Source organism: Cyprinodon variegatus, unplaced genomic scaffold, assembly GCF_000732505.1.
Source record: "Cyprinodon variegatus isolate N-32 unplaced genomic scaffold, C_variegatus-1.0 Scaffold395, whole genome shotgun sequence".
NCBI lineage: Eukaryota > Metazoa > Chordata > Actinopteri > Cyprinodontiformes > Cyprinodontidae > Cyprinodon > Cyprinodon variegatus.
The window spans coordinates 224042-251698 of NW_015150848.1; the positions used below are offsets into that span (position 1 = coordinate 224042).

The 27657-nt window shown below is 38.7% G+C and overlaps 1 protein-coding gene across 1 annotated transcript; it reads left to right on the forward strand.

Moving 5' to 3' along the window:
- The first annotated feature begins 4741 nt into the window (after window positions 1–4741).
- Window positions 4742–26442, forward strand: ints1 (integrator complex subunit 1). Its single transcript, XM_015387459.1, has 47 exons — window positions 4742–4876; window positions 4965–5255; window positions 5347–5543; window positions 5784–5921; window positions 6022–6181; window positions 6274–6379; window positions 6541–6727; window positions 6983–7128; window positions 7218–7359; window positions 8521–8697; window positions 8792–8900; window positions 8977–9097; window positions 9186–9263; window positions 9342–9499; window positions 9739–9835; window positions 9926–10017; window positions 12105–12165; window positions 12239–12436; window positions 12514–12643; window positions 12816–12995; window positions 13090–13239; window positions 13333–13512; window positions 13597–13701; window positions 13791–13958; window positions 14051–14162; window positions 14248–14406; window positions 14489–14635; window positions 14729–14827; window positions 15038–15162; window positions 15282–15530; window positions 15638–15797; window positions 17507–17638; window positions 17801–17969; window positions 18452–18578; window positions 18665–18780; window positions 18875–18962; window positions 19085–19335; window positions 22757–22886; window positions 23429–23562; window positions 23679–23871; window positions 23980–24104; window positions 24193–24302; window positions 24502–24615; window positions 24705–24775; window positions 24857–24948; window positions 25031–25140; window positions 25280–26442. The coding sequence occupies exons 1-47, from the start codon at window positions 4822–4824 to the stop codon at window positions 25393–25395; spliced, it is 6555 nt and encodes a 2184-aa protein (XP_015242945.1). The 5' UTR covers window positions 4742–4821; the 3' UTR covers window positions 25396–26442.
- The last annotated feature ends 1215 nt before the right edge of the window (window positions 26443–27657 follow it).

The following is a 27657-nucleotide window of genomic DNA, read 5'->3' on the forward strand; positions in this document are numbered from 1 at the left end:
TATATATATATATATATATATATATATATATATATAAACCTAAATTATTAGATATTGAGGATGAAAGAAAAGAAACAACATTTAGATGATTATGTGAGTGATGGTTAATTAAATCAGATTCAGACTAATCAGATTAAAAATCATTTAACCTAACTGGAAAAAGATTTTGTGATTGATGAGAAAAGTCAGATTGAAATACTATTAAAGGTAATTTAACCTGGAGGGGAAAAAAATGCAAATCTGGGAATGATATAGACTGAAATTGAAGAAAGGTGTAAAGTGAAGCAAAGACTACTAGTATCTGTGGGAATGTTCCTGCTAATCTGCGTCAGTCTGATATCCAGCTGCTCATTCATTCCAACCCCGCCTGTCTATCTGACTTCTACGCAACGTGTAAATTAAATAACATTCTCCAAACTCTTCAAGTTTCATTCCCCTTTTTTGTTCCTTGGTTTGTGGGACCTGCCTTCTAGCTGGTAGTTTTGGATTACAGGAAGTAACATTGACTCACTAATCTTTTTTCTCTGACTCAGACTCTTCAAGGCAGAAATTTGATCTGGTAGAAAGAGGCCCTCTGTTGAAAAGATGTTTTTTTTTCTCTTCAAAGGCCACTTGATCTTAAGCTAAAGCCCAATTTAGAACTTACAGGATTATTTCAACGCATTGAAACGTTGCAAATAAAATGCATTACAAAAAATACACATTTTCTCAGTAAAATTTGCTTTAAAAAAGGCCTGACACATCAGAAGTACGCCCCTGATGCTCCGTGAGCCTTACATCATCCTAAAAGCTGACAGACTGGTAATTTTTTCTTTTTTTTGTACACTTGTAGACTGTAGAGTGACACAAGATTTAATTTGGAGCTCTTACTGGACATTCCACTGACTTCACCAAAATGTGTTTCATATGAAAACACTTTACGTAACCAGCTGGCAGCACAAACCTGCATGGAAAGGAACATGGCGGGGTTACAGTAGCAGCGGTGGCAGCAACTGGAAAAGGCTTTTGTGGACAAATCTCTGTTTTACCAGATTCTGTAGCGTCATCAAAATGCATTTAATTAGCAAAATACAAGGTAATGTTATTGGAATCTTTATTTACGCACTTCATTTGGGGAGGCTGTAAAATCATCCCATATTTTACCATTTTGTCACAGCTCAGGAATGAACAGATCACTGCCACTAACCAATGCTGGGAATAAATGAGAACATGAAGGGAATAAAACTGCTTTGATGCTTCAGTTTTATCTTAGCTAACAATATCTTAATATTGTGGATTTTCTACATTAAAACTTGTTTTGAAGGAATCTTGATCCCTATTAAAATTGTGTTTTAAAATCTTTCAGAGCTATTTTGGTTTTTATCTTGATTATGTTAATAAATTATGCAAAGATGAAAGAATTCTTAATGCAAACAGTCTGTTAAAACAGAAAGTAGAAAACAAACAGGATTTTAGCAGACTCACAAGTTCAATAAAATTCTTATTATTGTGGGAGATAGGACATGGCATTAAATTATATATGGTTTTAACTTGTTATCTTCTTAATATCTGGCCTTACCTTCATGAAAGAAGTGATTCAATAAAATCTCTTGCTCCATAAAATCTGTCATTTAATACAAAGGTGGTTGTACAAATGTGAAGTTACACTGCATGCGCTCTTATTCTATATGAGAACAAGTCTTAAAGCTGAACTTTTCATTTAATCTTAAGTTGGAGTGATTCAACAATATAAAATAGATCAATTTGGAGTAAAAAATAAATAAGCAAATGTCTTTTATCCTCAGCAGTGTAATAGAAAACAAATGACAGGCAGGTTGAAGCATGCAGATTGAAACAAAGGGTACAAAAACAACTGTACAGTAAAAGATTAAAATTTGAATTATACTGAGAAGCATCTTAGATTCAAAACAATTTACATGTCATTTTTTTTAATCTAAAGATCTTCATATATAGTTGTTAATCAATAAAACATAATGCTTTTTTTTAAATGGTCAAGACTGTGTAGGAAAGAAATGAAGATTTATTTATTCTGATGGAAACAATGATTAAGAAGTCTAACCGCTTCTTTGAGGGAGGCTCTGTGACCACACCTTAGTGCACCAATCTGACTGAAGGAGCGTTCTATTTCTGCAACAGCTTTATGTGTGAGGTGGGCAAAAATGATACATGTTTTTATAAGTGTGGCACTTCTTTATTTTCAGCTCCACTGATTCTAAACTTTTTTTTCAATCACCTATTGCTGTATTTACATTTAAAAGCTTTTTTGGGGGCATATCTTTACCTCCCCATTCCTCTTTAGACATTAGCTCAAACTGTCAGATTGAATTTAAATTGATCAAATGTGAGCATTTGATTGAAGGTATGTCACTGTTGACTTGATTCTTCCAACCATTAATTGTGACCAACTTCTTTATGCTGAAGAAACCACCCCATGCTGCTACTAGGCTACATTTGTTTTGCTTGTTACATTTCAAATAGCCAGTAGGGTTTTGAAGGAAGATTTTGGCCTCACCCTCAGCTCGCTGGAAAATATTTACACCTCTCATTTTTTTTCACTATTTGTCATATTACAGTCATAGAGGTTCTCTTGAAGACTCTCTTTCAGAGACCTTTGGCCTATTGGCTGCTTCTCTGAATAAAGCTCACATTTTCTCTGAATGTCTTGTCAGCACAGGTGCATGGACATACAGTATCTTGGTAGGTTTTCTATACTTTTTCAGTTTTTGAAAAACTTTTATATTGTTTTAATCCCTAACCCTGCAGTACAATTCTCCAAAGCTGTCTCTGCTTTGTGCATTATTTTTGAGGCCTTAACCAGTGCATTTGCACTGACACTGTATCACAAAGTCTTCTATCTAGGAGAATCAAAGTAAAACAGGGTGAATGTAAACGCACTCTACACTCTCTGAGTGTCCGAGAGAGATAGACAACAATGACACATTCACCATAAAACTTAATTGTTCAAAATTAGAAGATAATTAAACGAATTTCTTGAAGAAAAAGTAAAAAGCTTTCCCCAGCTTTGACTTCACCATAAAAGTAACAACATGATTCATATTTTCTGTCTACGCAGATTACAGGAAAAGCTTTGTTAAGAGGTTCTGAGTCAAACATGAATCAGATTATCACTTTGTCTAAAAAATAATAAATAGATGGATAAATGCTCCTGTATATCTAAAAAACATTCAAAAAACTTTTAATCCATCCATATTCTCCCACTTATCCCATCAGGGTCATGGTGGGCCAGTGCCTATCTCATACAGTCTAAAAGCAAGAGGCAGGGTACACCCTGGATAGGTGGCAGATCAACACAGAGATCACATACAGTCACACCCAAGCTAGATAACCTAACAATAATGTTTTTGTTGTTGTTGCTTTTTTTTCTTTTACCGTGGGAGGAAGCCAGAGTACCCAGAGAGGATGCAGGCATGAATGGGTAGAAAATGCTAACTTCATGCAGAAAGACCCCGCACTGAAATCAAACCAGGAACCTTGCTACAAACTGCACCACCGTGCAGTCCAAAAAAACGTACTAAAACTAAATTGGTTTCTTAATGAAAGTTAATGTACTCACTTCTTGTTTTTGCAACAATTCTGCCGATAAAATTACAGTCAAAAAAAGAAGAAAACTTTTCTTCTTTTTTGTTTGCAGCAATTTGTTATGTTTTATGTAACCTTTTTCAATTTGTAATATGATTTTTTTTAACGGGAGTGTTGGCCAAGTGGTTAGAGCAGTGCACTTGTGCTCTGGAAAGGTTGCAAGTGACCAGTTCGATTCCCACAGTCTGCACTCTGAGTCCCTGAGCAAGACCCTTAACCCCACACTGCTCCCCGGGCACCACCCAAAGACAGCCAACTGCTCCCTAAGTGGATGGGTCAAATGCAGAGAGTTCATTTCTCCAGTGTGAGATCAATTAAAATTCAGTTATTATTATTATTATTACTAAACAACTAGCTAAATTCTTTAAAAAAAAGAATACTGATCCATCCAGCCAGCATTTATCAGTATTTCCATGTTGATATTATAAGGAAATGCCAAACAGAAAAAAACAAACAAAAAACAAACAAAAAAAAAACCAACAAAAAAGCCACACGTCTCTTTACTGCCCTCTTGTGTTCGTCACGCATAAGTACAACTAGTTTGGTTACATGGCTCTAATAGTATGTACAAGGGATTCTGCGAAAGCATGAGGACTGCTTACAGTTACACATAGTTAAAGCTTTCTTTTTATATTACTTTTTTTTTTTTTTAAGTATAGCAACCATGCTAATTGTTATCATGCCATCATTTAATTTTAATAGTAAAGTAAAAGAAGGTTGGAAAAAAGCTTGATTGCATTACCGTCGCACCACCGCACGATGGCAGTGTGAGTAATTGTATCGATTAGGGAAAAACCATAGAAGAAGACGTCATTGCTCGCTTGGAATCTGTACCATTACGGTAATATTTATATGCTTTAAAAGAAAACGTTGTTTTTACCAACTTTAATTATTGTTATACCGCATTTTTACTTTTTAAATGTCTTTTTGGTTTCAATGTTGCTAACATTTTATCGTGGAAATCTCGTCGTTTCTAAAGCTTCGGCCCGTTAAGTTAGCTTAACTAGCTTTGCCAATGTTTGGTTCTCACTTTACTTTTGTGTGTAATATGGATGTAATAAGGATTGTTAAGCGCACATAGCGAGACTTAAATGACTTTCTTGTGACTTTTGATGTGTAACACTTTCGTTTGTGTTTTGTCTTTATATTAACAGCCTCTTCAAACCTAAACAATGTATTTAGCTCATCCTGTTGTTTGAGTTTTTGTACTTGTCCATAAAGATGAATCGTCCAAAACCCACAGCCCTGAGGCGCCCAAGTGCTGCAAAACCATCAGGTAGGAACGTTTTTTTTTTAAGCCAATCCAAATAATATTTTCTCTGTGATCAAATCTGTATAATAATTGTGCAATCTTCCTATCTCAGGTCATCCTCCACCAGGGGATTTCATAGCTCTGGGCTCGAAGAACCAAACAGGAGAGCCCAAAGCACCTCCTGTCCTCCTAAAGCCAGCATCAACAAGTTTACCTGCTGATCGTAAAAGAGAGGCTTCCTCCACTCTGCCCTCCTCCTCTGGTCTGTCCACCCTAACCAAGAGACCCAAATTATCCACTACACCTCCTGTCAGTGCTCTGGGCCGCCTCGCTGATGTTGCAGCGGTGGATAAGAGGGCTATTTCCCCCTCAATAAAGGAGCCTTCAGTTGTACCAATTGAAGGTAAACCGACTGTTTCATGTCGGCACACAGTCTCACACCCAAACTGCTTAGATTTTTTTACTTCCTAATTGATTCCTCCTTGTTTTTGCAGTGTCTCCTGCCGTTCTGCTGGATGAGATTGAAGCCGCAGAGTCGGAGGGAAATGATGATCGTGTGGAGGGATTGCTGTGTGGAGCAGTGAGACAGCTGAAGATGAACAGAGCCAAACCTGATATCACTCTGTACCTTAGCCTAATGTTTCTGGCCAAAATCAAGCCCAATGTCTTTGCGACCCAAGGAATTATTGAGGTGTGAACAGTGGTGGAAAGTCGTAATATCTGTTTCTTAAATGTTGCTCAGATTAAATGGTAACATTTGGCCAATTTTGAAACTTTACTTTCACACGTTTCACTTCACTAACAAACACATAGTTAGACTTGCGGAACCGGTCTAGTCGTTAACTTAAATTCTCCTTCATTACATATCAATTGTTTCATTTGAACTAAATTTTAGGAACTTCTAACCTGTCTGTCTGTCTGTCATCCCCAGGCGTTGTGTAGCCTCCTGCGTCGGGACGCTTCCATCAACTTCAAGGCAAAAGGAAACAGCTTGGTGTCAGTTCTGGCGTGCAATTTACTCATGGCAGCCTATGAGGAGGATGAAAACTGGCCAGAGATCTTTGTCAAAGTTAGAATATATAAAAAATTCTGACTGTTGTTTGAAACTATGATTTACTTTTTCATCAGGTGATGATTGCACGTGAACATATACATTTCCTTTTTTGCAGGTTTACATCGAAGACTCACTTGGAGAAAGAATATGGGTCGACAGCTCCCACTGTAAGACTTTTGTCGACAACATCCAGACAGCTTTTAGCACTAAGATGCCACCAAAGAGTATGCTGCTACAGGCTGAGAGTGGTCGCACTCCTGGGGATCTCAGTGCAGGTGGAGTCCTCTTTAAACATGCCTTGGCTGGGTCAGAGCTGTGGCCTCTGTAGCTCAGTGCTGATGATGTGTTTTCATTTTGCATCTTTTAGGCAACAGCCCTCATCCATCAACTCCAGATGAAGATGACAGTCAGACCGAATTACTGATAGCAGAGGAGAAACTTAGTCCAGAGGATGAAGGCCAAATTATGCCCCGGTATGGCTGCTTCCAGTTATGGTTTCATTTAACTCACTTTTAATTATAGGAACCTGTTTCTCTTTATTTTGTCCTTTTTAGATTTCTCTACAGCGCTCAAAGTTTCCTTCAACAACTCTTAAAAATAATGCATGTTTTACTGATCGTATCGCATTGTATAGGTATGAGGAATTGGCAGAAAGTGTGGAGGATTATGTGCTGGATGTCTTGAGAGATCAGCTGAACCGCAGGCAACCAATGGACAATGTGTCCCGGAACCTGCTGCGCTTGCTCACAGCAACCTGTGGCTATAAAGAGGCACGTCTTCTGGCCGTGCAGAGGTTGGAGATGTGGCTCCAGAACCCAAAGGTGAGAAATTCATTTAAAAAAGCTGGATAAACTAAGAGTTATAAAAAGTTTTCCAATCATGACTTGATTTGAGGATTTTACTTGCAGTGCTGCTGTTTGATCACTTTGATTTGTACCTTTAAAATATCAAACTTTATCTTCATCAATAAAACGACCTAAACAATCTTTATGTGTATAGTTTTGCCAACATATTCAAGGCTTTCGATCTTCATACTGGACAGCTGATTGAGGCAATGTTTTATTTTGTGTGCACAGCTGACCCGACCCGCCCAGGACCTCCTCATGTCGTTGTGCATGAACTGCAGCACCCACGGAGCAGACGACATGGAGGTGATCTCCAGCCTCATCAAGATCCGTCTGAAACCTAAACTCCTTCTGAACCACTACATGCTGTGTGTCAGGTGGGTCTTAGCTACTCGTTAACTTAAGTATTTTTGTAAAACTTTTTTTAATATGTGTGTTAACGTGTGCTTTGGATGCTGTTCTCCAGAGAGCTGCTAAATGCACACAAAGACAACTTGGGGACGATGGTGAAGCTGGTGATTTTCAACGAGCTTTCTAATGCCAGGAACCCCAACAACATGCAGGTTTTGCACACCGTGCTACAGCACAGCCCTGAGCAAGCACCAAAGGTGACATTGGACTTCTTTAATGTGAACACAAAATCAGGGTTCCTATGAGGATAATGTTATTAGATTTATATTCTAGGTCTTAAAATTTGTAAAAATATACAGAGAACAGAGAAGATTATTATTATTTTTTTTCATCTTTCTACACACAATCCCATAAAGCAGAGTTCTCTAATGCTGAGGTACTGACACCTAGTGGGGTCAGGGAGGTACTGCAATGGGGTTAGACATTTTTCCATACCCCTATGCTCAGGTCAGTCTAAAGGCTGATTTATACTCAGAAACCAGTCCTTCTGCATGTGTGTCGCAGTAAACGCAAATGTGCCCCCGCCCCTTCTGCAGACACTCTGGTGCACCTGTCCAAAATTGCAGGTGACTGCAGACAGGAGGCCTCTGATTGGTCAAATCTACATCCGCTCTACACTATGCGTAGTTCCTGTTTGGTACCTTACCGGCTTGTTTTGTTTGAATGACCGCCATTTTGGAAAAAGACTTGTGAAGGCAAACCAGTTAGAAGAGCGAGGTGTGCGAGAACACTGGGACCCTTTTTCCACCTGGATCCCCTCTCTTTTTTCGCCCTCATGTCCCTCCGTTGTTGCACAAACTTGCCACCGCTTCACAGGCCCTTTTATTAAGTTTAAGATTCACTCTGGTTTATCTCAGTATTGCTTAAACTTTCAAAAATATTCTCTGGGTTTAATTTACACAATTATAATTCAATTTGCATTAAAACCTGATAACTGGATCTCCTTGATTTATTTTATATATTTTCAGGTGGAAATTTGCTCTAAAACTGTCTGGGCTTAATGGGTTAAAGCTTCTTCAGCAGCAATACTTTAGCACGTACTTTTCCTTCTATCTTTCACCCATACAAATAGTGTGTTTCATCTACCCCCCTGCTGTTCAGTTTATAGTTTTTGTAGGTTTATATAAACTCTATATAAAAGTATTTGCCATTGTGAGTCCTAAACTGTTCTGCTTTTTTTTTTTTTAAATGCACTAAAATAGAGAACTGTGGATTCCTGAACTGGAATTGTTTGGAGTTTGGACCTAAAAAATTGAAAATAAACCCTGGAAATGTCCTCTTTTCTCACTTTATTTTGCTATTATTTCCTGTTTTGTTTCTCAGATTTAATTAGGTTGTCCCCTACTTTGTGTCTGCAGTTCTTGGCGATGGTGTTCCAGGATTTACTAACCAATAAGGACGATTACCTGCGAGCCTCTAGAGCTCTGCTCAGAGAGATCATCAAACAGACCAAGCATGAGATCAATTTCCAGGCGTTTTGTTTCGGTTTGATGCAGGAGAGAAAAGAGGCCAGCTACGTGGACATGGAGTTCAAAGTAAGCAGAGATAAACATCTTGTTCTTCAACCTTTATTTTTCTTTTTTTTCATTTGAAGTTGATACAGATCTGTTGGTTTGAATGTCTCTGCAGGAGCGCTTTGTGATCCAAGTGACGGATTTACTCACAGTCTCTATGATGTTGGGCATTACTGCTCAGGTTAAGGAAGCTGGCATTGCATGGGACAAAGGGGAGAAAAAAAGTATGTGATAAAGTTGCAGTATCGACTTGTGTGATTATCTTCCTGTTTCTAAGAAACTTGTTTCTTTTTGTTCCAGATCTGGAAGTCCTGAGGTCTTTTCAGAATCAGATTGCTTCCATCCAGAGAGATGCTGTGTGGTGGCTTCACTCTGTGGTCCCTACAATCAGCAAAGTGGGTGCAAAAGATTACGTTCACTGGTGAGTAAATCTGTCTCATATACCATTAGTGTAAAACTAGCTGCACATTTTTTATGCTTCTATCACTTTGCCTCTTTTTCGTGTGCAGCCTTCACAAAGTGCTTTTCACCGAGCAGCCTGAGACGTATTACAAGTGGGACAACTGGCCTCCAGAGAGCGACAGGAAGTGAGTCTGCTCTTGCTTTGTTACAACCTCTTCTCTTTACCGGCTGTATTTAATGGATTCATGTTTCCTGTTCCTCAGCTTCTTCCTTCGCCTTTGCTCTGAGGTGCCGCTGCTCGAGGACACGCTGATGCGCATCCTGGTCATCGGGCTGTCCCGTGACCTGCCCCTGGGCCCGGCCGACGCCATGGAGCTGGCAGACCACCTGGTTAAGAGAGCTGCTGCAGTGCAGTCTGACGGTGAGCGAGGATCCGTTCCGGCTGTGGCTGTTTACGCTCACAGCCCCAGATGTTTCTTTTACTCAATGGCAGAATGTTTGGACATTTCTTTAAACAGTTGTGCCTCAGCTTAATGTGCTGCCTCACTTCTTCCGGGAGGAACCTCCTTCATTCATGTTTTATCTTTGCCGGCTGCTTAAGAAGTGTTTGGAAAGCATGAACAAAGGTAATTTTTATTTATCTGGTTTCCTATTAAACAGATCTAGAGGTCCTGAGAGTGGAGAGGATCCAGCTCATTGACGCTGTGCTGAACCTGTGTACATACCATCACCCAGAGAACATTCAGCTGCCAACAGGGTAAGAAAGTGGTCTTTTATTATGCTTTTAAAGATGCATGCTGGATCATACGTGCAAGCCTAAAATAACTCATGATTCTTATTGTTTAAGGTACCAACCACCAAATTTGGCGATATCCACTCTCTATTGGAAGGCATGGCTCCTGCTGCTTGTGGTGGCGGCCTTTAATCCTCAGAAAATAGGTATAGTAACAACATGCATATAGCGCTTCCAAAAGTATTCATCTTTGAACTACATATTTTATCACATAACAATAGAAAAGTATTTTCTTTGGTTAAAGGATGAAAATTAATGTTGAAATGTTAATGAAAGTAAAACAAAACACAGGTTCAAAACATGAAAAGTGTAGCAGAGTTCTACAACCTCTTGGTGTGTCTTTAATAGCTGTGCACTGTGAGTTGATTTTAGATCTGGACGTAGACTGAGTAACTCAAATATGTGAATATGTTTTTCTAAGCCGCAGCATTGTTCCTCTGGGTGTATATTCAGTGTGTCATGTTGTATAAGGAGTAAGTAAGGTTTATGTATATATCACTTTTCTCAGGTAATCATCACAAAGTGCTGTACAATAAAATACAAAACAGCACCATATAAAATACAAATAGTCATAACAGCCCTTGATAAAATCAGTCTAAACTGCTTGGGTAAAAAAATTATGTGTTTAATTGTTTTTTTAAATCTTACACGGAGTTCATTAAAGGCAGGTAAAGTGATTCCACAGTCTTGGTTCAACAGTTTGGAAGGACCCGTCGCCTTTTGTCCTAAAATTGGTTTGAGGGGTCATTAGCAAGTTCTGTTCAGCAGATCTCAGACTGCGAACAGAAAAGTGAGGCTGAATCAATCAGAAATACTTTAATAATCCCAGAGGGAAATTACTTAAAAATCTAACTGAAGCAGTGAAACTGCAGCATGCTGCTTTCGCGCATGCGCACTCTCAAGTAGCAAAAATAAGTTTATGCGGTATTGATGAACATCTGCCGCACTCTTTAACCCTTTGGAGCCTCCACAGGTTCTGTATCAGTATGTTTGACTCCAATAGTCTCATCACATCATTTCAGTGCTTCCCTTTCTGTCTTAGTATTATTAGTATTAGTAGTATTTATTTAGTATCATAATTTGGCTTTTTCTTATCCCCAGGGTATCGAAAATAGTATCAAAATCAAATAATTTCTCGAGCATTAGAATAGAGTTTGACATGTCAGTATCGTACACCCTAGAGTGCACTGTGCCAGGTGGTGACTCGAGTGCAAACATTTTTAAGACAGATCTTTAGTGATGTCTTCCTTAAAGTCATAATGGACTTTTTTTTCTTTAATTTTGGTTTTAGAAAAGATTAAATTGTTGTGGGGGGTTTTTGTGTTTTTTTTTTTTTTTCATTCAGCTGATCCTCTGTGTTGCACGAAGTGGTACTTATACATCATTGGAATCACTTTAAGTTAGATTAAATCATTTCCAGGAAGTTTCTAATAAAGTCTTAGAATCTCTTAACCTGATACAGCAAAACAATATATTCATTTGCTTTTAAGAACTAAACAACAATGAAAAAAAAGATACATTTGAGATCAGAAAATATGGGCTGAAAACTGAAGAGAGGCGATAACGTCAAACTTCTTTCTAACATTTAAAGAATGATGAATCAACATTAATAAATAAATGTTTGCTAAGTGATTTCTCATAGGCTCCATTGTTTACTTAACAAATCTCTTTACTTCCGAGTCTGAACCACAAACACCGTCAGTGTATCCAAGCTGGCAGATATTGCAGTTGGTTAACATGGTAACTGTTTTTTTAACTTTAGAAGATACGTTTTTTTGTTTTTTTTTTTTTTACAATATGGATCTACTTGTTTATTCTTTTCCAAATTTGTCATTAATATATAATGTAAAAACAACATTGGGTCTGATCTTCAGACTATTGACTTAGTCCCACCTGTTCAGCATTGTTTTGGTAAGAAATCCTGAACTAGGTATCCTTGTCCTTCAACTTTACATTTATCCACTAGTTCAAGCTCGTCCACGTTAAATTGTGTAACACGGCAAACAATCGAAACTGTTCTATTAAATATGGATTTTGTCGATACTCAGAAGTGAGCGGCATCCAGCTCAACTCAGACACCAATTGGTAAAAAAGTAAAATGAACTGGTCAAGTATGAGCGAGAGCTACGAGAACAAGCGGGAGAGTGCTGCAGTTCTGTTTTTTTTTGGTGTCATTAGTATCATTAAAAAAACTCCATAACGCCTCTATAAATAAGACATTTTTCTTCTTCAGGAATGGCTGCCTGGGACGGTTATCCTACACTCAAAATGCTCATGGAGATGGTGATGACAAAGTTAGTGAAGCTTATGAATTTGTATTGAAACGATTTAAATCTGAACAAAAACCAAGACTGTTTTATTTCATAGTAATTATACATACCCGCCATGTACCATCGCTGACGAGGACACAAAGACTGAAATGATCAACAGGGAGCTGCAGATCTCCCAGAGAGAGAAGCAGGAGATTTTGGCCTTTGAGAGCCATTTGGCAGCAGCCTCTACTAAACAAACCATCACTGAGAGCAACAGCTTGCTGCTGTCTCAGCTCACCAGCCTGGACCCGCAGTAAGACATGACCAGAACTCTTGATTTTGATACCTACCTTTTATGAAATCGTTAATATGTTTTTTTTTATTGTTTAGGGGTCCTCCACGTCGGCCTCCTCCTCAGGTCCAGGAGCAGGTGAAAACCCTCAATCAGTCTCTGCGTCTCGGTCATCTCCTCTGTCGCAGCCGTAGCCCCGACTTTCTGCTCAACATCATCCAGAGACAGGTGATGATCAAATACGGAACATCTTCCAACAGTAAACATCCTCATGTCCCTCAAATCAAAACCCCCTGCTCTTACTTTATTTATATTCTTATGTACATTGTGTTCATAGATGTTCAGCTATAACTGAACCAAAAAATGTGAATATTATTTGAATGTTGACTTGTCTGCGTAGGCGTCCTCCCAGTCCATGCCCTGGTTAGCCGACCTGGTCCAGTCCAGTGAGGGGTCCCTGGATGTGCTTCCAGTGCAGTGTCTTTGTGAATTTCTTCTGCATGATGCTGCAGATGACAGCTTTACAGTGGAGGATGATGAAGATGCAGAGAGCAAAGAGCAGAAAGCCAAAAAGAGACAAGTATATATATATTTTGAGAATTCAGATAATGCACGCTGGATTTAAAGCAGGTACTTTGCAGGTAGTTTTGACTGACTGTAAATTACTCTCATAGCGACAACAAAAGCAGAGGCAGCTACTTGGACGCCTCCAGGATCTTCTCTTGGGTTCTAAAGCTGATGAACAGACAACCTGTGAAGTTCTCGATTACTTCCTGCGCCGTCTTAGCTCTTCTCAAGCAGCATCTAGGGTTCTAGCCATGAAGGTGCCCTCCTAAAATAAGGAAATACAACTTTTTCTGGTCACATTTATCTAAGGAACCTAAGGAAGCTTATATATGTTATGTATGTAAACACAGGGTTTGTCTTTGGTGCTGAGTGAAGGAGGCTTAAAGGATGGCGAGGAGCGAGAGCAGCCCATGGAGGAAGACTCTGCAGATGCTGAGCTTCTGCCTGGTTACCAGTGGCTCCTTCAGGACCTCCCAAAGCTGCCGTTATTTGACAGCGTCCGGGGGATGACTTCCACCGCTTTGCAGCAGGTCAGTCTCTGTGTTATAAACTTAAATAATGTCTAAACCTTTTGTTTTATAAGAATAACAATAAAGAAATGTGCTTCCTTGAAGGCCATTCACATGGAAACGGATCCGCAGACCATCAGCGCGTATCTCATCTACCTTTCCCAGCATGCTCCCATAGAGGAGCAGGCAGCTCATAATGACCTTGCTCTGGTAATCAAAGCTAACTGCCTGGATCTGATCCTAACGCCAGTTTTTTTTTTTTCCTCGACCAGTGCTTACACCTCTTCTTTTTCTTTCAGGACATCGCCCGTCTGATCGTTGAGCGTTCCACCATCATGAACAATTTGTTTTCCAAACACTCCACCAGACCAGAATCCGATGCAGTCCTCTCTGCTTTCATTACTATATTTTCTACTTATATCAAGAGAATGAGGAAGACTAAGGAGGGCGAGGATCTGTACAGCTGGGTGAGAAGAAAAATGAACACTAAGTGAACCTACTTGAATATAAAGTTTTTAAAAGCTCCCAAAGTTATTGTTATTTTTGTTGTTCTTTCCAGTCCGAGTCTCAGGATCAAGTGTTCCTCCGCTGGACCACAGGAGAGACGGCTACGATGCACATCCTTGTGGTCCATGCGATGGTCATCTTGCTGACATTGGGACCACCCAAAGGTAGTTCAGTTTACCTTAAGGTTGCTTTCTTATAGAAGCTAGAAAACCATAGATGTCCTTTGTTTTTGTTTTTTTTTTTCTGTAGGAGAAAGTGATTTTTACGCTCTCTTGAACATCTGGTTTCCTGAAAAGAAACCTCTGCCCACTGCCTTCCTGGTTGACACATCAGAAGAGGCTCTACTGCTGCCTGACTGGTTGAAACTAAGGATGATCCGTTCAGAGGTGTCTCGATTAGTAGATGCAGGTACAATGTGCTGCTTTACCTAGAAATGCCTTCTGTGGGTAAACCTGTCCTTTGATTAAATAAAGCTCTGTTCTGTCTACAGCTTTACAGGACCTGGAGCCTCAGCAGCTGCTGCTGTTTGTTCAGTCCTTTGGTATTCCCGTCTCCAGCATGAGCAAACTCCTGCAGTACCTAGATCAGGCCGTCTCTCATGATCCAGACAGTCTGGAGCAAAACATCATGGATAAACGTACGCTTTTCCTGCAGATTTTCATCTTTTGAAACATAAAAAAGGACTGATGTTGTTAAAATCGCTCTAATCTGTTTATTCTGTTAATAACAGACTACATGGCCCATCTGGTTGAGGTGCAGCATGAGCGAGGGGCCACCGGGGGGCACACCTTCCACTCTTTGCTGAGCTCGTCCCTTCCTCCACACAGAGGTCAGTTTGTTTATCTTCCAGATTCTTTCAGATGTAGTTTCTACCTAAGCTAGACTAAACAGCCATAACACTTTATCTTGTATTTGTATTATGATTGTATTACACTCTTACATGCTTACATTCAGTGGCGTTTGAATCAGAAGATAAATGAGGAAGAAAAACTCCAGTTTCCTGCAGTTTCCAGATTCTGAAATACTTTCTTTATGGCAGATTCTTTAGAAACTTCTAAGGCCAAAGTTACTGTGGAAACGCCTCACAGCTCTGTGAAAATGAGATCAGCCACTCAGCTTCCATCAATCAGACCTGAGGATGATCTCCCTGGCATGTTGCTTCAGGTTCTCCTCTCTTTTTCTTATTCAATAACCAATTTAACTTAATACATAATAAGTCTGTTGTTTTACAAAGAATAAAGTAAATTTTTAAAAAGTTGCTGTTTTCTTTCTGTCTTTTCCAGATTTTCCCCATAAAGGTAGATCCTCGCTGGCCTCCTCCCAGTCAGCTCTCTCTCGCCCTGCAGCAGGCCTTGGCTAAGGAGCTGATGCGGGCCAGACAGGGGCAGATCCAGCAGGGCGGGATTGCCTTTCGTCTCCTGCAGGCTATCGCAGCCCTGCTCACTTCCACGCATGCAGGGCCGATCGTCATGTCGATGCACCGCAGTCACGCTCTCTCCTGTCCTCTAATGCGCCAGCTTCATCTGTACCAGGTGAAAGAAACCATCAGGCTTGGCACAGACATTTTCCCTGATTAATTACTAGCTCTACTATGTATTCTGGTTTTATATTTCTTTCTGATCTTTGTTTAACGTTGCAGCGTCTTGTATCCAAGGACATTGCTTTTTCCTCCCTTTTCCTGAAAGTCGTTGTTGAGATGTTAATGTGGTTAGACACCCCGACTGTGGAAGCAGGACCTCTGAAGTCCCTTCTCAAATCCTTCACGGGTCAGAGCGCACACATCCAAAGACATGGTGACGGTAAGAACCTTTTTAACAGTTAAGGCCAGGTCAGACTTTTTAAAATCAGGGTTTCTGCGGCTCATTAAACATCATTAAAGTAATTTAATTATTATTTTTTTAAATTAAGGCCTTTATTGGCATTAAAATTCATAAAATTTGATAATTGTGGCATTAAAATGGCTTCGGAAAAGAAGCTTGAGGCGGAAAAAGGCAAATTTGAACCAAAGTGTCGTCGGGAAAATAAGGAACTCGGGACATGGCTGCAGCCTCTCCACGTTGAAGATGACGAAGGATTTATATATTTTATATATATTAGGGATGAAACGGTTTATGAAAACCGTCCGAACCGTTCGGTTCGGCTGTCCCGGTTCGATTCGCGTGTGTTCCGTTCGGTTCATGCGCTGCTCCTTTTTCTCATAGGTGAAGCGTTTACACTCCAGAGCAGAAGGGGGCAGTACTGCGACCAAAGCCAACCACCAGTAGTAAGCAAGAAGAAGAAGCGAAGCAGTGTAGCCGGGTGTAGCAGAAAAAAATCAGTTGTTGTGGAGAATTGTGTGGGTATGGCGAGTGGGAAAGAACAGGAGTTGGAAGACGCACCAGCAGCACTTTATAGGTCTGCTGTATGGGACCACTTTGCATTTAGAGTGACCTACGATGACGGCGGAAAGAAAGTTGTGGATAAAAGTGCAACAGTGTGCAAGCATTGTGCAACACGTTTTGTTTATGCAAACAGCAACATGACCAACATGTCATGCTAACCCCGAAATCCCACATACTCCATCAGCGCTCCGCTCCACCCCGCTGCGCTCCAGACCGCATGCACAAAGCAAAGCCTACAGCCCCCACTGCGGCTCCCGTTCGCTCCCCTCTGAGTCCCTTTTAGATCGTAGAGGGCATGTGCGAGATGATTAAATTCAAAGCAGCAAAACATGCTGAAATTATCCATGGTTTCCGCGAATCATTAAAAATAATTACAATTCTTAAATTTTTGTGGATTTTTTTTCATTAATTTCATAAATCATTTTTTTTAATTAATTTTTATAATTTTTTTTATTTTTCGGTGTAACAATAAACATATACCGAACCAAAAACCGTGACCACGATACCGTGAACCGAACCAAACCGTGGATTTTGTGAACCGTTCCACCCCTAATAAATTTATATATATAAGTCATGGGTACTTGTTTATGGCATTAAGATTATTTCTATGAGCATTAAAAAGCATTAAATAAGAGTTACTAATTCATGTATAAACCCTGAAAATCAGATCCGATGTTTTTTTTCCTCCTGTCAAACTGACTCTACACTGACTGTGTAGAGAGGCTCCGACTGCGCAGAGTGGGCAGATCTTTTAAGATTTTTTTTCCCGCTTCTGTCGCTCACAAATTGAAACAATTTCACACATTTGACTTGGACAGCTTATCAAAAGTGATTCAAAATTAATAAATGATAAAAAAAAAGGCTACAAAACAAAACTCTACTTCATGAGTCTGCAACATCTGGGGTCTATCTCAGTTGGAGCTACACAAGCCCTCTTGCAGAAAATCATGTCTGGTGTGATCATCCACAGTGACACACAGAGTTAAACGCCACGACTTCATTCGACATGATTTTCTGTTGGATCAGACGCAAAGTTGGATTCGGCATGATCAGGACTTTTATCTTAATAGATGCTTGTAAATTATAGTTTGCAGAAATGACTCGATGGGTGTGTTGTTGCTCTGCAGTGCGGACATGTTTCATCCATCTGGCCGAGGCCTTTGCATATCGCAGGGACCCCGAGGTGCCGCTAAGGGCTGTGATGGCGATGCTGAAAGCTGGAGAAAGATGCAACGCTGAACCTGAGCTCATTGGCAAAGGTATAAATGGAGGGTTTTTACTACTGGAACCCTTCATAGTTAGGCTTATTAAGATATACATTTTTAAAAAAGATATTTATCTTTAGTATCTCATGAAGATGTTATAAAGAAAAACTTTTGGAGCTTCTGTCAGATTTAACAGCTATGTTGTTTTTCTTTTAGTGTTACAAGGGTTAATGGAGGTAAAGTCCCCGTATTTGGAAGAGTTACTATCTCTGCTGATGACCGTTGGTACTCAGAATGGGGCAGCTGGCCCCGTTGCCATGGTGATATCTCTCCTCCTTCAGGAAGGCGAAGAGCGTACAGGGAAAAAGGAAGTTGATACAAAGAGGTAAGTACTTTAAATCTTTAAACCTTTAGTGATGATAAGAGATGATTATATTTGACTGATCCAAATGAGAAACAACAGACCTGATAAAGGAAAGATTTGCACCAGGATACTGTTAAAATGAAGCCAGTAGCATTAGTTTTTCTCCTAAGTACATTTGTTGTAGTTAATGGTAGCAGTATTTTAGTTTCATATTTTCTCTTTTCTGTATTATATGACCTGTTTTCATATCTTATATCTTAAGAACGATATAACTCTAGTTCTCACTTATAGTCTTTGGATGTATTACATAATCTTTAAACATATTAACTTTGTTCAACCTTGTTTAATTTTCCTGTGAAACTTGTAGGGATTCAAATGTTTTTGCAAACAAAATGGGTTTCATTTATTTTAAGTTATATCCCAAGTTGTAACTAAGACTGTTGGACTAAAATATGAAGGTATGCAAAGTTTATCAGCTAATTTTTCTGCTCCACTTTTCCCAGTGGTTCTGAAGTAACAAAGTCAGGCCTGAATTCTGGGCTGCTGGTTGATTGGCTGGAGCATCTTGATCCGGAAGTTACATCCGTGTGCCCAGACCTGCAACAGAAACTACTTTTTGCTCTCAACAAGGTCGAAAAAGAAACGTTCCTTTCTTTTTTTTTTAAATGACAGAAATATTTTTTGTTTTTAACAATCTGTTTTCTGTTTTTTTTTAGGCACGAGGCACCCCGGCTTATAGACCGTACCTTTTGGCCTTGCTTACTCACCAGTCCAACTGGTCCACCCTCCTGCAGTGCATCAGCGCTCTTCTCAGCAAGCACAAGGACTACAAGTATATTCCAAACGCAGTATTGTGCTATTTGATAACTTTTACTACATAACAAACAACTAAAAGGTGCTGTCCTTTTTTGTTTGTTTGTGGCCAGACTGGATCCGTCGTCAGCCCTGGACTTTCTCTGGGCATGCAGCCATATTCCACGCATCTGGCAAGGACGCGACCATAAAATCCCTCAGGTAACATCAAAGTATTACATCCACACTGTCCTGTTAACTTCTCACTGTTCCTACTGAAGACCGTGGGAGGAAATTTACCCTGCAAGTCTGATGACTTCAATGTTTTTCTATTTCCCTTGCAGAAGAAAACAGAGAAGTTTGTTCTGCGACTGAGCTCTGAGGAGCTGATCAGCCTAGTTGACCTGATCTTGTCAGAATCCAAGCTCAGTAGCCTTAACTCACCCAGCACTGATAAAGGTTGCCTGGACCAGGCATCCTGTTCCCTTATCCAATCCAGACTGCCCCTCCTTCACTCCTACTGCGATGGATCCCTTGAAAACATCAAGAAAGTGTCAGAATACCTCATTAACTGCACAAAGAAGTGGGATGACAGGCAAGTATTTTATTTTTTAGGGATGTCTTCACCCCTGTAGCTGTTAGACTTTCATCTGAATCAGCTGATGGTTTGTTAAGCTGTTTCCGGTGATTTAGTTCCGTTATACCCTTGTGCAAAGCTTGTAGCAAACCACATTAGGACATTCAGGTTGCTAATTCATCAGGGGTGGAAGTAAGAAGATATTTATAGGAAGCAGATGCTGTGAAATAAACCAGTTTAGATTGTGGAGAAGATGCTATTTCAGATAAATGTGTCTGAGGAGTTTCCTACATGATTCTGAGAAGACATCTTAATACAGCATAGGGTTTTATATGCGTCACAGTTGTTTATTATTTAGTTTAAAGGTTATGCATCCTTCAGGGCAAGCAAAGGTCATCATTCTAGAGTTGTAAATTTTGTTTAGTCTCTGCCGATTTTAGCCTCAGATCTCTGTTTTCAGCTGTTAGAAATTGTCCGATCCTTCACCACATATTTTAACCCTTTATAGGGCAAATTACCATTTTTGATTACATGCATACCCCTTATGAATGGAGTCCCCCCATCCCTCTGTGAGTTCTAAAAGCACAAGACTTGAATCTAGCCATTAAGCAAAGATACAGCTTCATATCTGTACATGTTAATTTGGGGTTTGACCAATTAAATGAGTCCTTGACGATATATTACCTAGAGTAATTTAAATTGGAAAGAAGTTAAGAAAAAAAAAAGCTAAAAAACTAATTGAACAGTTCGAAAAATAAAGTAAAAAGGTAATTCAGTTAATTTTAAAAAGTAAAATAATGGAAGTGCCTGTATCAGCATTAATGCTCTAATGTTTTGTAACAAAAACAAAAGTTGTTTCTTTCACTCTGTGACTGTTTTTCATGATTTTCATATAGAAGCACTTTGGTTATTTTTATTAATATATTAGGGCAAGTTGCCATTTTTTTGTTATTACATTGACCTTTATTTCTTCTATCAAAATAAACATGTTTTTTAAAATTACTCAAAAGTAATAAGGTCCTGTCCTTTAATAACACTGTTGGCTTTAAATGTTAAATTTCAAAGTATTTCAATAAGTGCCCCATAAAGGGTTAAGCCTTATTTTGAAAACTTATAGAAACATTTAAAAAAAATAATCCAATTGTTCAAATTCTTCAAATAATTTTTAAAGTGAAAATGAACATTTTAGTGGTTATATTGCAATAGCATAATTGATTTTGTGTACATTTTAATTTTTATAGCAAAGGATGCAGCTGATGAAATCAGGTTCCATCATCAGAAGGTCAATCCTTCCTGCTTGACTTATCAGTAAGATGCTACGATGCAAGCTGCCTTGGAGTCGCAGAGGTTCTTGCATATTATAAAAGGATTTAAAAAGAGAATTATTTTTAAAAAGAAGAATGTTTTTGGGACAAAACTGAACCCTTGTAGTGTACAAAGCTTCAAGTTAGAGAATTTTTTGTATTTATTTTGGTTGAAAAAGGTTTTTCATTAATTCAAAAGGGTTTTTGCAGCGTTTTGGCTTATTGCTCAGAGTGGTTTGTTTTTTCAGCAAATTGCATGTTTTAAAGTTAGTATACTTTAGATATATTATTTAATCAGCTCATTAACTATTTGCTGATTCAATCATTGGTTGTTTCAATAATAAATTCATATTGCTAATTATTTCCCCTCTAACATGCAGCTCAAACACTAATTAAATAAAGTGTTTGCGCAGCAGTTTTCCAAACTGATTTGACTTTGGAGATTTGCACCATAGACAGGTTGCCAGTCTGTCAGACAGAGCCATAATTTAGGGCAATTTAGAGTATAAAAAAAACAGCAAAAAACAAGCAATCGTGTTTTAAAATTGTGGGAGCAATCTGGACTGAATCCACTTACCCCATAGTAGAATATGCAAACTCAGCTGTAAGTAAGTGAACGATGCTAATAGCTTTGCCACTGTGCAGCTTATCAATTGCATAATGCTGTACTATTCAAGACTCCTATTTACAGAATTAAGCTAAGATTTGTTTAAAAAATATCTCATTGTCGCTGTTTATGTTTTTTTTTTTTTTATATATATCTTTTAAAAAGGTTTTAAATCCTGTAATGTAATGATTCCTCTCCTGCAGGCAGTGTGCACGTGTTGCATTGAAGTTTTTTCCTGTTTTGTATTGAAAAAAAATGCAAACAAATTTTTATTGTTGACTAAACATGTTGACTAAACATAGACTAGAGTCATTAAACATGACTCTAGCCTATGTTTAATCTGTTTCAATGTTGTTGTTTATAAAAGAGCTCCTGTTTTCAGACGCATCATTTTTCCCAAAGATAATACCAAATGTTTTGTTTCCTTGCATTGCACTGATAGACATTAGCTAAATTGCACCAGATTTTCCTTCTCCATGCAGATGAACTTTTTAGACTCCCCCTGTCACCCACAATGCTTTGGACCAGGAAGAACTCGATAATTAGGTCTATTGGTGTGAAATTAAAACCAGCAGTGTGATCTCTTTAAAAGCTCAGTGTATTATAATGAAGGCAAGAGGATTAAGTCTGAAGCTCTAAACTTGCCTGTGTTGTGAATTCCTGCTCTGACTTAGCTGTCAGAGATCAGGGTGCAACTCTTTGTGGAGGCAAACCCTTCTTTCATGAATATGTCTCTGCTTATTAAACCACTTTAATGAGGAAACTTTGGCCAAGGTCAGGCGAAATTAGCTTCAGAATTACCGTATTTTAAGCAGCACTAAGCTTTCTGGTCAAATACTTGCATGGCAGTATAAAAACACACTGAAAGTAAAGAGGTTTTGGCCTTGTGTTGGCTAAACATGTGAGGGTACGTACAGCATTCTTATTGGGGGAGCTTTCTGTCAGATAAGCTGGTGTTTATTCCAATTACACCCAAACTATTAACAACCAGCAAACTCTTTACTCTTGTTCAAGGTCGCTGTGATTTGCTATAAAGCTTGACCGTAATAAACTCCTCATTTAGCACAGGCTGCATCATGTAAGTCTGACAAGAGCCTTATCCAGTAAGAGGATTTGGTAAAACTGCGATGACTTAAATGTAAATACCTTTGAATTATATTATGTTATTTATGTCTATAGCTTGTGTTAACATTGGTTTATAATTGTTGCCAGCAGACTGGAACAAAAATATGGCTTTTTGTCTGTGGGATAACAGATTTAAAGGCAGTTTAAAAAAAAAAAAGACTGAATAAAACTTTCATTGCATTTGTTTTTTGTTAGCTGTTTTGAAGTTGCAGTTCATCAAATGCATATATCGCACTTGGGTTTTATTTCAGCTGTGGCATTGATCCTTCTGGGTGTCTCAGTTCCTTAGACTAAACCACAGCTGTGTCAAAAGTTGTTGCTACTTTTATGTTGACTTGATTGTCTAAAATATGCAGTTTCCTGTGTTTGCATTATTTCTCATACTTGATTTTTTTTCTTTTAGCACAATGAATAAATGGTGCCAAAACCTGTTGCTGCAAATCTATCTCCACTTTCCTGAGGTCATCCAGCACGTGACCCTGCCTCGAGACACATTTAGCAGTGGAGGGGCTGCAGACGGTAGTAGCTGCAAGGTAAAAACAGAATATGCCACAAATCAACAAATTTGTAAAACATTTTGTGATTTTCATTTGATTTACTAGATACAAAAGGATAAGCATTATGTATTGTACTCATTATATAAACAGAAATGTTTTGACAAATAATGAAGACCTTGTAGACAAGCTGACACTATGAAACAAAAAGCTTAGTCATGACCTCAAGAATTGTTTAATTTAGCTTGTTTTTTAAAAGTAAGAATCTTTATGTCTGACTTGTTATAGTAAAATAAAATAATAATAAAAAATTTGTTTTCACCCACAAATATGCACATTGATGAAGTTATCATCAAATTATTCAATAACTTTTTTTTAATTCTACCTGATTTGAGATTAAAACCTCAATCACTGACCTTGACAACAAACTTTGATCGTTAATATCTAATAAAATAAAGTTAAGTGTATTTATTCCTGAAGCGATTTGCCTGTTGATGGATTTCTAATTTTTTTGTGGAATCCTTCTAGCAATTAATTGAATTTTCAAGTACAGTCCCTCACCATAATCTTATTTTTCTCAGCTGGATGTACTCGTTCATCGCCTTGTGTCGCTGCTTGCTGATGGCGGCGACTCGAAGTCTGCAGAGGGCCGTGTGTCTGATGCTAATTTGGCTTGCAGGAAGCTGGCTGTATCACATCCTGTTCTGTTACTGAGGTAGGTAAAGAAAATAAAGGTTGGGTTTTGTTGTTATTTTAACTTATTCTCCTAACTTCCTGTACCGACATTTTGTAACTGGTAACTCATGCCCTCTGTCCCGTTTTGTTCCATAGACACCTCCCAATGATCGCAGGACTCTTGCACGGTCGCATTCACCTAAACATGCAGGAGTTCAGGCAGCAGAACCACATGACGTTCTTTATCAATGTGCTCGCCATCCTGGAGCTCCTGCAACCACTTGTTTTCGACAGTGACCACCAGAGGGCGCTTCAGGACTGCCTCCTGTCTTTTATGAAAGTCCTTCAGGTGCACAAATCATTTTCCCCTCAAGGGGATTTTTAGTACAAAATAAATTTTATGAAGCAAAAAAGGACATTTTTATTTTTACGTTTTTTTTAATCTTTTATTTTGCAGAACTTTCAGAGGAGTCGATCTCCGCTGATCTTTATTAATAAGTTTCTACAGTTTACACAGAAGTACATAACGCACGATGCAGCAGCAGCCATTCCTTATTTACAGAAACACTCTGACATCCTACAGTAAGTCTGAGGAGGTTCCTATAAATAGACATTGATGGAAGCAAAAACTGTTAAAGATATTTTAAAAAATATATTTCTTTATTTTTAGAAGTCTGTGTGCAGAAAATCCAGATCTGGTCCAACTAAAATCTCTATTAGCTGGACTTACCTTACCAGTGAAAAACTCCTCTGCAGACGTCACAGCAGAAGAGAAAGATGGTGAGAATCTTTGCTTTTGCAGGAATTCCCCATACAGGTTATTTTATCTTTTTAACATTAAGGAGTTATTTATTCATACATTTTTAAGCATCTTCATCTTTACATTGTTTGACTTTGGCTTGATGCCTGCAGTTTGTAAGAAAGAAAAAAAAAACCTCACATTTTTCCTGTATTGATTAATTTTTTGCTTATATTGTAGATGATTTATCTGCAGGTTCTCTTCCTCTGGTCAACATATCTGCTCCCTTTACACTGAGTGCTGCAGATATGACTATGTACTTAAAGAAGATGTCAAAAGGAGAGGCGGTGGAGGGTGAGAAACATAGAAGAGGTTTCACCTACACATGAACTGCTATTGGTAATGACTAACAAGAAGATTCTTTTTTTTTTCTTCTGCTGCAGATGTGCTGGAAGTGTTGACAGAAGTGGATGAGAAGTCAAGGAGGAGTCCAGAAATAATACAGTTCTTTACTGTGAGTCACAAGAAAAAGTCATGTTTAATACATGTCAATATGTGTAAGATGTCCATCACAGCTTTGTGTTGCTGTTTGCAGAATGACCTGCAGAGACTCATGACCTCGTCTGAGGAGCTATGTCGGAACATGGCCTTCAGTCTGGCCCTGCGCTGCATTCAGAATAATCCCAGGTGAGTTAGAAATATAGATTATGCATCGTTCAAGGTAAAAAGGCGGTTTTTGCTGTTAACACCTTTTCTGTCTTTACTATAGCTTGGCAACAGACTTCCTGCCAACTTTCATGTACTGTATAGGGAGCGGTAACTTTGATGTGGTACAAACTGCTTTGAGGAATCTTCCAGAATACGTACTTCTCTGTCAAGGTAATAAGCTGAAGTCAATTTACAGTGAAGTAGAACTGATCGCCCTTCTCTGGATGTAGGAACTGCTTAAGGAATTTTAAAATGCATGCATCCAGACACCAATAACTGCATTTAATTCTGTTGTCTGTTTTCTTTACAGAACATGCAGATATTTTGCTCCATAAGGCGTTTTTGGTTGGCATCTATGGACAAATTGACACCAGCTCTGTAATCTCAGAGTCCATGAAGGTTCTTCATATGGAAGCAACAACTTAAATCCGATTTATAGCATTCCAGAGGCTCTCTCCGATGAAAGATTTCCCCCTAATCATTTAGGGAAGTAAGCTTTGTAATTGGTCAACATATCTGTAGGTGTTATTCCTGTTTCATTTAAAAACATTTTGGTTCTTGCTTCAAAAACCCTATAATTAGCTTTAATAGTTTGTCATTTAATAATCTCTGCTTAATAATCTGTATTAAATGAGCTAAAAAAAAAAAAGCACAATTGTTTGCAAATTGATAGATTTTAGGCGGTCTGATATTTAGAGGGATTTTTTTGGCATTTGTCACAGAAATCGGATTACATTACATCCACTCTCCATCACACAAAGTTTTGTTTTGAAATAGCATTTTCATATCATTGCTACTGTAGATAAAATTGTTTCTTTCAAGGATATTGTGAATTCACCTCAAACTGAACTGCTATATTTGAGCTAATTTGAAGTAAATTAAAGAACCAATGAAGTATGAATCTTTGGTTTTTCTTATTTGTATTGTCTGACAGTGAATGGCATTACATTTCAGAGGGTAATTTTTTTCTCTTTGAAACCTTGGAAAAGACCTATATTAGTTTATTATTGAAATGGTAAAAACAAATCTCACAGAACCCATTAATTTTTCCCAGAATAATAATTCAGCACCTCAAACCTGACTGCAGAAAAAAAAAAAATTAAACTAAAAGTTTCATTTTATTCTGATGAAATGCAGACAGCTGTCAAACATTCAGTTAGAACCGGCAAATTAAAGGGTAGATGCACATGCTGTGATGGAAAGCACTTTGCCATGAAAGAATGAGTTGTTTTTCCAGGTCGCAGTGCCTTCAACCGGGAAAAACAACTTAACGAAGTCTGAAGAATGACTTGGCTAATGTGTAAGCATGCGGGCCAACACAGAAATTGGATCTCTCTCCATTGACAGTTAACTAACCATGGTGATAACTGGTGACAATCAGCAGACCAAAACAGTTTTTGGAGGCCGTACCGTTTCACAGCACTTTTCCTGATGTTTTGCAACAAAGCAGGATGTGGAGTCGAGGCAAAAATGTCAGGGGAAAAAAAAAAAAAAAAAGGGGTTTCATTGCATTGCATTGACGCCCAAATAAGACTGATTGGTACAATATTACTAAAACATGCATCAGAAGATTGAAACTAGGCCAACTTTATAGCATAAAAGCATGTTTAAATATATTTACAAATACATCCACGCTTCACCAGGGGAACCGAGTAAAAAAAAAAAAACTTTTATGAAAATGCATCCTCAAATTCTTTCCTATAATTAAACTCTTTGTAAATAAAACCTGATCATGTCTTGCACAGCAATAGCTGCTCATCTCTCAGTGCTTCATTTGTTTGATGTGTTAATTGCACCTGTATGGTGTCCTATGACCAGCCAGAAAAGTCTGTTTATGGTTATCAATCAACCAACTTACACAAGTCGTAGCAGCTTGGGGCCTTGGTAGGGCGCCAGCATCCCATTGGCCGGACAGCAGCGAGGCGGAACAGAGATGAGTGACAGTTAACAAGGAAGTGGTGGGGAGGGAGCGCAGGGGGCCCAGAATACTGACAAGTTAACAACCTCCGCCTTTATTTATCTTAATAGGACCGATGACCTCAAATGCTTATTTGTCTCCCCAGAACATGTTCTTAATTGTTTTCATATTGATTTTAATTTAATAATTTGAATATATGAAGAAAGGACAGATTTTAAAAACTGATTGATGATACAAAAATCTGCATTTTAAATATGAATAAAAAGTTATTTTTTTTCCAACTGGCAGTCACTATAAAGGCTTCAATTAAAGTAAAATTCTAATGGAAGGATTCCTTCCAAAAGTAAGCATCACAGCAGTAAATAAATGTTTTTGGTTTTATTTCAAGGCTCTTACTATTTCCTCCAGGCTCAGATGTGAGCTTTATAACTTGGGTTATTCTGCTGTGCTTTTCTGGAACGTGAAAAATGGACAGTGAAGGAGCAGCGAGGAGGAATGCGACCAGCAGAGGCTTCTCTGTGTCTCCAGAAGAGGCCCTGATGTGCTGCTACCTGCCCATGCACATCTGTCCGCTCTCCGTCTTCCTCTCAATGGCATCCTCGCCTTAGATCATCTCCTCTTCCTCCACGCTTCAGTTGCGTTTGGATCGCACAGAGGGAAAAAAAATGCAGACCGGCTCTCGCCTCTTTTCTCTTTGGCACTTTGATGTTTCAAGTGTGATTGCCCTTGGATTGTGGCCGCTTTCCCTTGAAGGTTTTGACATGAAAAGC